At 37.9% G+C, this 11,378-nt stretch overlaps 1 protein-coding gene across 1 annotated transcript; it reads right to left on the minus strand.

Moving 5' to 3' along the window:
* Positions 1-4,209: 4,209 nt before the first annotated feature.
* On the minus strand, positions 4,210-6,327 carry LOC131244041 (uncharacterized). The gene has a single exon (XM_058243708.1). The coding sequence runs from the start codon at positions 6,325-6,327 to the stop codon at positions 4,210-4,212; it is 2,118 nt and encodes a 705-aa protein (XP_058099691.1).
* Between the last annotated feature and the right edge of the window lie 5,051 nt (positions 6,328-11,378).

Consider the following 11,378-nt stretch of genomic DNA (forward strand, 5'->3'; position numbering starts at 1 on the left):
GGAAACATAGACACTATCTTTTCAATTTTTTTTTTCAAAATACAAATTTTGAAATTTCTTTTTTCAAAATCGCAAAATTTTCCTGAAATCTATTTTTAAAATTTTTTTTCAAACTTAACAATTTATTCAAACTTCTCAAAAATTTCAACATGCCAATATTTTTATTTTTCAAAAGTTCCATTTTGTTTTCAACTTTTCAATTTTCTTTTTCAAAATGATAATTTTTTTTGTCAAAATCGTGGTGTTTTTTAAATCACTATTTTTTTTTTCGAAATCTCAAAATTTCTCGAACATTTTCAAATTTTTTATTTTATTTTATTTTAACTCAATTTTCCACTTCAAAATGTCAGTTTTTTTTTTTGTCAAAACATTGATCTTTAATATCATTTTTTCTTCAAAGTTTCTATTCTTTCAAAAATTTCCATTTTTTTTTTTGAACTTGCCGATTCTCATCGAACTTTTCAAAAAAAAAAAAAAATACAAAATCTCAATTTCTTCTTCAAATTTTTTTTTTTTTCAAAGTTATGAAATTTTTTCACAATTTTTTTTTAATATTTTCAATTTTCTTTTTCAAAATATCATTTTTTTTTTAAAAATCTATTTTTTAAAATTAACAACTTTATTCAAACTTCTTAATTTTTTTTCAAAATCTAGATTTTTATTCAATCACATTTTCTTTCTTCAAAATGTCAAATTTTCTCAAACATTATCAATTGTTTTTTTTTTTTTTTAAAAACTTCTCAACTATTTTTTTGAAATCATTATTTTTTTATCTTCTTAATTTTCTTTTTCAAAATGTCAATTATTTAATAAAATCTTGATTTTTTTTATCTCAATTTTTTTTTTCGAACATCATTTTCTAAAATCTCGATTTCTAATAAATACTAAAGATATAGAGTGAGAATTTTCATGTGATATTGCAAAGCATTTAAATATCAGTTTTAAAGAAAAATAATAATTTCCACTCAATTGATATATAAAAAAAGAAGAAAAACCGATGCATTCAATCAATTGGTACAAAAATAATCTTAGATACAAATAAATACAATTAAAACAATGAAATTCTATTAAAAAACACCTTTTAGACTACAATAAAACACATTTTTCCACCATATTCTACAAAAAAAAAAAACATATTACTGGTAGGAGTAAAAGTCAATTTATGACGGACAATGATCCGTCGCAAAAGCAGGTAAAATCCGTCGCTAAATGTTTGAAAGGTTTTTTTGGGTGGTACTTGGCGATGGAGATGGATTATAATTCATCACAAAATCTTAATTTGTGACGAACTACATCCGTCGCAAATATCCACTTACGCCATAAATAAAAAGATTACATGTGACGAACATTTTCCATTAGCGATGGATGAAGTCCGTCGTTAAACGAAGCCTTTGTCCGTCGCAAAATCCGCAGCAAATATGCAACTTTGTTGTAGTGATCGTGAAAAGTATCCAAAAAAATACACTATTTGGATCTAATTTTTAATTTGTTTTTATGATAAGGACATCAATCTGGAAAACATGCACATCCAAATACCTGAAGAGTAGAATAGTTGGGAATGCCGTAAAATAATTTTTCATATGGAGATGAACACTTTGGTAGGAAGTCTATTAATTAAGTAAATCAAGGCATTGAAAGCTTTAGCTCAAAAGGTAGAAGGCATGCCGACCTAAGCCAAAAGCATAGGACCAATATCGACTATATGTCAATGCTTTTGTTCAGATACTCCATTATGTTCGGGAGTATGGGGATATGACATGCGGTGAAAAATCCCATGTTGGAAGAGAAAATGTTGAAAATGGTTGAAAATGTATTCTCCCCCTCCGTTTATTTGTAAGGACTTAATTTTGCATGAGAAATGATTTTCAATAGAAAGTTTAAATTTCATAAAATAATCAAAGGCTTCGTTCTTAAGTCGCATGGGATAAATCTAAGAATATTTGGAATAATCATCAACAAACAAAATATAAACTTATAACACTTTATTGAATAATAAAGAGAAGTCCAAATATCCTAATGCACTAATTCTAATGGAGACGATGAAATGGAGATAATTGAAAAGACCAATGAATACTTTTTCCTAAAGGGACAAGAAGGACAAAAAACATTATCTTTGAGAGAGCCTTGAAGCGACGGACAATGTTGAGATGCCAAGTGCCACAAAATGGGGAAAACAGGATGTCCCAATTGCTGATGCCAAACCGGTGGAATCACTCATTTCTGAATACTACGATGAAGATGGATAAGATAAAGCCCATTTTCACTCTTGCCGTGGAAAAGCATCTTCCCCATTTTGATGTCCTTTATGCAAAAGTCATCCGAAGAGAATGAAAAAAACAATGATTGTTACGGGAAAATTAATTGACAGAAAGTACCTAGAAACATTGGGGCAATGTAAAACATTGCACATGAAAATTTGAAGAATTACTATGCAAGAGGGCAGAACCAATATGGAAATCAGCATACCTAAACCATTTCCAACAGCCACTTTATCATGTCCTTTGTATTCATCTTGAAGAGCAAGGTTAGCTAACTCAGCGGTGATATGATTCTAGACACAACTATCAGTGTACCATGTTTGATCGTCTGATTGTCCTCCCGATGAAGCGACAATAGCATCAAGGTTTTTTTTGTTGTTGTTGTTGTTGTTGTTGTTGTTGTTGTTCTCCCTTCATAAGCATGATCCATCCAATGGTAGCAATTTATGGCAGAATAGCCTAGTCGGCAACAAATCTGACATGGTGACCGATGGCTATTTTTGGAGTAAGCTGAAGTTTGAAAAGTAGATGAAAAGAGAGAAGGTCCTTTATCATTAAACCGAGTATTATTTGAATGGACTGGTGCACCCTTTCCACAGTGGTTATTCTTAGTTTTTTGAGCCGATAAAGCTGTTGCAGAGGCTTTAATGGGAAGTGAATTCTACTCCTTGTGTCACATTTCAACACTTAGAAGGAGACCAACAAGGTCATCCAAAGAGCTTGAGCAGAATTAACTGTGGCCTCATAAGCAGGCCCAACACCATTCATAATCAATGTGATTAGATCATATCATCATCTACTGGTTTTCAAGAGAGAGCGAAATTATCTGCTATATTGTTCATCTTGTCGAGGTAGTAAAAAATTGATAAATTACCTCGTTTGGTAGTTTGGAGTTAATTTTTCAATTACATAATTCGAGTTCTAGATTGCGAGGCCTACCATTTCTCAAGAGATTGCCTGACGTAGGGATGGATGTGCTGAGGTTGATCACCGTCTTCCTCAGGGATAACTACTCCGAATCCACGAAGTTTCTTTGAACTCCTCACAGAGATTCCTCAAGTCCATAAGGGAAGAAATAGAATATAATTTCTAATAATTTGAAATAAATTGATTGATGATAAAAATAAATAAATTTACGATCCTTTAAACAGCGATAGCAAACCTAGGAAGAAGTCTCATAATCAAACTCTCTAAAATTGCAAGTGCCCAATTTATAGACAGTCATGATTTCTACTAGACTTCATGGTTTTCGGCCAAAAATTGTAAGTGCCCAATTTGGCCTAACCATGTTATTCTCCTAAAATATCTAAGCCCTTTTCATGTTGGGCGCTACTCCTAAAGCTCAACGCATCAAGAGTTATGTGATGGAACTAAAACTGATTATAAATAATAAAAATGAAATTAAAAAAGGACTTTCCGCCATCGATCCAATGAAATCTCACAAATTCGGCATGGGCAACCCAGCATAGCAGTGTTGGGTGGATAAAGTAGCTTCTCCTACCCCAAAATCATATATGGTACGTCGAATAACTCATTTCGGTTTGCGAGATATGCCTGTTTTAAGGTTCTAATAGTCGTGATCACTTCCACCTCTGATCGGGCCTTCTCTAGTCCATCCTGTACATTTAAGTATCCGCGACCCACTCTACATCAGGTGGTCATGGATAACGCTAGTCTTGGTTCATTAAGAAAGGCCGCCACCGCTAAACAGGTGTATAGGGATTTTATTCCTTTTTGCTGTACATATTATATATTTATATTTTGGCTATTGCTTATAAAAAAAAAATTAACTTACAATTCAAACACCCCCTTAATGTAAATTGGAGTAACATTCAGCACACACAATACCTGACCGACTTGTGTTTTGGCCTACGACTTGTACATAGATATAGATGTAAAAACAGAGTTCTACTTAGATATAAATGTAAAAACAACAACGGTGCTTGATTAGTCATTTTCGTGGCACAAATCTAAGGCGCAGAAGCAACCCAGTCGCAACAAGTGCAATGGTAGAAACAGCCCAACGGTTCACATTCCCTACCTTCTTCTCAATGTTCTCAGCCAAATGGTTCACACGCCCATGTTTCTTCTCAATGTTCTCAGCCAAATGATCAATGTTCTCAGCCAAATGGTTTACATGCCTATCATTCTTTTCAATATTCTCGGCCAAACGGTTCACATGAACTTCCTTCTTCTCAATGTTCTCAGCCAAACTGCCCACATAAACTTCCTTCTTCTCTATGTTCTCAGCCAAATGGCCCACATGCTCTTCCTTCTTCTCGATGTTCTCAGCCAAACGGTCCACATGGCTTTCCTTCTTCTCGATGTTCTCAGCCAAATGGCCTTCCTTCTTCTCGATGTTCTCTACCAAACGGTTCACATGCCCTTCCTTTTTCTCAATGTTCTCAGCCAAATGGTCCACATGCATTTCCTTTTTCTCAATTTTTTCTGCCAAACAGTTAACATGCCCTTCCTTCTTCTCAATATTCTCAACCAAACAATTCACGCGCTCTTCCTTCTTTTCAATGTTCTCAGCCAAAAGGTCCACATGCCTTTCATTCCTCTCAATATTCTCCGCCAAACGGTTCACATACCCTTCATTCTTCTCAATGTTCTCAACCAAACGGTCCACATGCCGTTCTTTCTTCTCAATGTTCTCAGCCAAACAATGCACATACCGTTCCTTCTTCTCAATGTTCTCAGCCAAACAGTTCACATGCCTTTCATTCTTCTCAATATTCTCCACCAAATGGTTCACATGCCCTTCATTCTTCTCAATGTTCTCAACCAAACAGTCCACAAGCTCTTCCTTCTTCTCAACGTGCTTAACCAAACGCTCCACATTCCATTCCTTCTTTTCAATGTTTTCAGCCAAACGGTTTACTTGCGCTTCCTTTATCTTCATTTTCTCATCGTAATGAGTCTGCAAATCCTCCAAAGCCTTCTGAACGGGATGAACATAGCACCCATGAAGGAAGTGAAAGTCATCCAATGACTTCAGAAATTCCACCACCTTCTCATCTTTCCCTAAATACCCCTTCAAAACCCCGGCTTTCCGTAACACCGCAACATCATCTCCGCTCTCCAACATCCTGTTCAAGAACCGGATATAATCAGATACCGGCTTTTCCTTGGAAGAAGCTTCTAGAACCATCAGATTCCGTATAACCGTTTCCGTCAGCTCTTTCAAAACCAGAGCCGGTAACCGTACAGCACCGTTCTCGAAACGAATCTCGGATATGTTCGGAACCCCTTCCGGTTCGAACCGGATTCCTAGCCGAACCACCTCTTTAGCTGTTGGGCAATCTCTCTCTGCTATTTCAAACCGAGCCGTGCTAGTTTCCGCTTCTGTAGACTCGAAGTCGCCGGAAATGGTTGTGTGTAAGCAGTCCAACAGAGTCTTTTTCTTACCCCACTCAAGACTCGCCGAGTTAGGTTGCGGAAAAGGCGAGTAGAACTGGCAGAAACTTTGAATGACTCGCGGGATATCGTCCTCTGAGAACCCGACCCGAAATGTTTCGGGTTCAGAAGTGGAAACTTCGTTTGTATTACTATTCTCCGACTTTTCGGGTCCGGTGGCTTTTAGTACAGAAGGAAGCTCCACAACAACCGCCCGAACGAGCTCGAGCAGCAACTGGTTGTCGAGCTTTACAATATCGTTAATGGCAGCTACTCCGTATTTACTTCGTAGCATTTCTCGGTTTGTGTGAAGATCGGTTAGGAAGCAGGAGACTAGGAAAAGAACATCTCTCACGACTGTAATTTCTTTATTCTGCGCCTCCTTTATCTTTGATAGGATGGTGGTGATGCTTTCTCTTTCTAATAGGTGTTTGGTGATGCAGCTCCAGAGCTCGTCGGGTTTGAAAGCAGAGTCGGGTCTGGAGAGAGAGGCGAAAATGGAGTTGGATTTGAAGGTGAACGAGTCTTTCCATTCGTCGTCTTGATGGATGGGGCCGAGGGAAAGGGTCTGGGGTTCGAAGGCATGTGGGTGGGCCCGGCGCAGGTGGGCTGGGACGCGCAAGATCGGGTGTCGGATTGGTTGGGTGGGTGGGGCCTTTTGAAGGGACATTTCATTTCCCACTTGAAGAATGCAGATGAGAATAATGAGAGGATGAGTTTGGAAAGAATGGTAGTGATTTGAAGGATTTATAAGAGGTTTGAAGAAGCTAATTACATGATTGAAGGAAAAGAAGAGAGGTTATCTTTGTTTTGGTAACAAAAAAATGTATATTCGTTTCGTTGGTTCTGTTGGTGGAATCGATGGGAGGTCATCGATCATGGGAGATACCATGCTTGCATTGCATTTGATTGATGTGTACTTTTCATACTTGGACGAGACTCAAACCGTTGATTAAGATAGGTATGGCTTTGTTATTCTTCTATTTTCATTTGGTAGACTGCTGTCTATCCTAATACTCGGAGCAATGGGAATATAGCGCTGTCGAACGCGGATTTGCTGCGAAAGCCTTTGGCAGGAAAATTTAGGTGAGGCCCACCGTGATGTTTCTCGGTAATCTACTCTGTGCATCCGTTTTGTGAGCTCATTTGAGTAGATTACCAAAAGTTAGCAGGATCCAATACTCAAGTGGCCGGGCCGAACTGGAAAAGGTCGTGAAGGAAATTCCTACTGTTGAAACCTCCCTGGTTCTACAGTGATGTTTACATGCCATCCATGCCGTTAATAACTTCATTCCTACGGGATGAACTGAAAACACAAATATTAGGATGATTCAAAACTTCTTTGGCCCCGTGAATATTTCAACCGTGGACGGTCAATTATCACCTTTTCGGCCCACTTGAGCATTGGATATGGTTCATTTTTGGCCTTATGTCCTAAAATGAACTCACGAAAAGGATGGACGGGGTGGATTTCTCAGAAACATCACAGTGGCCCCACTTGCGTTACCAGTGCAGGAACTTCGTGCTAAAGGCTCTTGCATGAAATCCGCGTCCTAGTGCTGTCTGACTATCCTAATACTCGGAACGATGGGGAACGTATAAATAGTAAGCAACAGAAATATTGAATGCCCACGGTTAAAAACTTTGTGCAACAAATGTTTTGGATCAAGCTGATATTTTTGTTTTCCCTTCATCCAGGTATTTTTGACCTAATCTACGGGTTGGATGGCAAATAAACATTACAGTGGGCCTTAGGAAGTTTTCAATGGTGAGCGTTAAATCACCACTGTTGTCCTGTGGTGTGATCCACCTGAGACCTAGATATATTTCATTTTTGGGCTTATACCTTAAAATAATAATCCGAAATTTATGGAGGGCATGGATAAAACATATACATCATTGTTGGGCCCACAGAGCACCGTCCAGTAGCAACCTTGCTATAACAGTGTCAGTAGGCAATCCATTCCCTCGAAATGTTGATTCAGTGAATGGTTTAACATTCCATGTAGGTATTCAATGCAAAAAAAAAATAAAAATAAATAAATAAAATAAAATAAAATAAAAATGTAGGTATTCAATGCATAAACGGGGTGAATGACTTCATTTTATTACTGATACGAAAGTATGTATACGCTGTTTGCCTTAGTTATATTCAACTCGAATAGAACGTGCCTTGTGACTTCGCCATAGAAATATCCGATTTAAGACAAAATGTGTGAAGACTTGCCTGACTACTCAATCACCAATTACTAAAGAATTGGGCAATTTATGGAGGCGAAGGTCAGTCCTATCCTTCGGATGAGCTTTTTTCGTCTTGAAAATAAAGGCTTTTATCACAAAGGTGTTAACATGGTCACATTCGTCAGTAAAATAAACATAAAGAAACAAGAAATAGAATGCTAAGTATCAATTTTATTAATCTAAATGTAAATGCAGTATAATTGGCAAATACATAAAGTAAAAAATATTACCAACATCAATTCAAGTGGGCAAGATAGACATAGATAATTGACAGTGTCCTAGACCTAAATAGCAGTAGTGGACAGTCATCAAAACCTAGACGATTATGAGATGTTGAGGGTCAAATATTACATATCAGACCCAGTTGTTACCTGGATTTACAAACATAGTATTGTTTAAAGACCTGATTTAATCGTGTTTGTAATGCAGGGTGTGTTTAAGAGCCTGGACTGAAAAAAGGTGGTAAATGCATGGATTTAACGCTCTGATGACACCCAAGGCAAGGGACGGACTCCAGGAGACGAAGATCGATGGAATTATGCATCAAGAATCCGAGGAAAGCAGGCCATTCACATTAAAGAGGTCCGAAATTGGTGAAAAATGCAAGATCACGGGGTTCTCGCCATCCGATCAGCTCAAAACTTTATACATGGCTCGAGGACCAAAAACTAACCGTACACGTCAAATTTCAGCCATTGGATCCTCGTGAAAGTGGCTGAACTAACATATCAGTCCATAAAATCCTGATTTGGGGCCCACCCGCTGTCCATATACGCTTTAACTTTGGCCCCCACGGTTCAAATGAAATGGAGAACAAGATGAATGGTGTGGATTTCTCATAATCATTATACAGTGTATATACTACACTTTTTGCACTAAGAGTGCATGGCAACACAGACTCTGTTTACGTGAACTCCGTTTCTGTCATGAAACAGAGACTGAGAATGATCTCAGTGGGCCATCATCATGGTCCAAATGCTCAATCCGAGCCGTCCATCATGCAGAGGGGCTCGATTTAGCCAAACCCATGTTGACTTTATGCACTCATGCATGCACACTTGTTGGTTTCAATGGTCACAAATGGACTGCCCTACAACTATTGCAGCTGATTTCTTCCATGGGCCCACGCCGAATCTGATCCAAAATCCATCCCTCTTATCAAAATTTTGTCACGAATCTTATGAACGGAGTGGATTTACTTTATGATAGTGTTCATGGGCCCCACCGACTCTCAATCAAAAGACGGAAACTTCCGTTTCTTCTGGCATGAAACAGGGGCGCCGGTTGATCCTTGTGGGCCACCATCTGAACTCAAAGGTCCAATCCGGACCATCCATTAGAATCCCTCGGTCCATCTGAGCAAGACCTAGGTGACAAAAGTCCAAGAGATAGCGATGATCGGATTTCAATACTTCAAACGCAAGATGGATGGCGGATAAAATATGCAGTATGCCGCATTAGCAGAGGACCAAAAATATATATTCTCGACCATAATTTCTAGCCTCATCTAATGGACGGGGTGGATTTCTCCTTAGACTCAAATCATGGGTCCTGCAGGTAACGCAAATCAGCAATATTGTCTTGCTGCGTAAATGGAGTTTCCGCACCGATTGTTTTTGCGGAGATTCCTGATCGAAGACGGGGAGAAAAGAGTCCCCCTTCAGCATGCCTTCAGGGGATAGGTTCGGCTGCCTATAAGGTAGAGAGAGATCGGTGGCTGATGCAGGGAAGTTTTTTTGGAGGGACGTGAGGAGGTTGGCTGCTGGAGCGTGAGAAGACACCGCTGGAGCGTGTGGGGGAGGAGCCGGTTTTGGTTGTGAAAAAAAGAAGAAGGACGGTCTGCTGCATCAGCTGCTGGAACAGGAGCAGGGAAGGCTGAGGACGTGAGCACGGCTTGGAGTTTTTCAATGGTTAGGGAGGATGCACGTGATCTCAGGAGCAAGCTTGGATGATTGAAGGAGAACACAGGGAAATTCTTTTGTTTCCTTTTTCTTTTCCTTTTATTGATTTTCTTCATTTTCTTTTGTTTATTTGTTTATTTTAGCCCATTCATGTGTGGCTAAACCCCTTAGCTAGGGCTAAGGGGTGAAGCTTGTAGCATGATGGGAAGAATTTTATGCCTTTAATTCTAGTTTTAATTGAATGGATTTGGTATTGGGTTGATTGTGAGGGAATGTTTTCAGTTTTTAATGGTCTGTTGTGACTAAAATTACAATAGGTCTGCGATGGCTTTGAGCATGTTTCTATGTCTTTTTGATGTTTATGACATCAGGAAGCCCTGTTATTCATCATTGTCCCATGGGCATGGTAGGATGACAGTACCTTCCTGATCTTCATGGCATGTTGATTGATTGATAATTAGATTAATTCTGTTGTTTGCTTTGTCTCCTGGGCATGGTTTGGTGATGGAATCCATTCTAATTCATACACCTTTCATCTCTTGAAACCTATATCAATGGCAGTTCAGTAAATTTCCATAATTTGTGATCCTGGCATACGATCTCCCTGATCTCTACAAGTGGATCCTCTGAATCCCTAGTTCCCTTTCTCTGAATTCCTTAAAGTCTTAGATAATTCTTTCACAATTATTTCTTAAATTCTATTTGGTTTAAATCACATCTTAGTCTAGTTCTAGTTCTACTTGGTTTCAGATAACGTACAGGTATCAGTCCCTGTGGATTCGACCTCGGTCTTACCGAGTTTATTACTACATCACAACCCTATACTTGGGGAGTGAACAAGTTTTTGGCGCCGTTGCCGGGGACTGACGGTTACGATTTTCTGAAATTAATTGGTTTTAGGATTAGTTTAAGATTAGGATTTTACTAACCTTAGTTTTATTTATTTATTTATTTATTTCTATTTGAGTTCAAAACTAACTTGTTTCCTATTTTATAGGATCTGGGCATAAGTTTCTCAATTGGTAATTCCTTCCTAATCTCTCTACTTTTTCATATTTTTAGAATTAGGGTTTAAATTTTGAAATTTTTAATTCTAGTCTTCTTTTTTCTATTTTTAGGAAGCAGTTTATTTTAGAAACTAGGGTAGTTATTTCCCTTTCTAGAAAAATCCTCTAATTTTCGAAACTTTTCTCTTTTGTTTTTCACTTTCTATTTTTAACTCTTTTAAAATCTAATTTGTTTCCTCATTTATTTTTAGAATTTTCGGTTCAGAAACTCACCTTCCTATTTTGCAGGCCTTTAAGTTAGAAATCTCTAATTTGGTAAGCTCTTTCCCTACTTTCTATTTTTCAACTCTCTTTTAGTAATTTACTTTCTAGTATAAGACTTTCCTAGTTTATTTTAGAAGTTTTCCACTTTCTTTTAGAATCTAACTTATTTTATTTTTATTTTGCAGGCCCTTAACTTAGGACTCCAATTTGGTAATTTCTTTCCAACTCTCTTTTCTTTTTAGATTTCCTTTTCCTTTCTTAGGATTAGACTTTGAATTTGATTGAGGGTTGCGAGTGTTTCATGCCCA

This window comes from Magnolia sinica, chromosome 4 (genome assembly GCF_029962835.1).
Source record: "Magnolia sinica isolate HGM2019 chromosome 4, MsV1, whole genome shotgun sequence".
Classification (NCBI taxonomy): Eukaryota; Viridiplantae; Streptophyta; class Magnoliopsida; order Magnoliales; family Magnoliaceae; genus Magnolia; species Magnolia sinica.

Coding starts and splice junctions, on each gene's coding strand:
- LOC131244041 (XM_058243708.1), bottom strand. CDS start 6,327: ATGTCCCTTCAAAAGGCCCCACCCACCCAACCAATCCGACACCCGATC.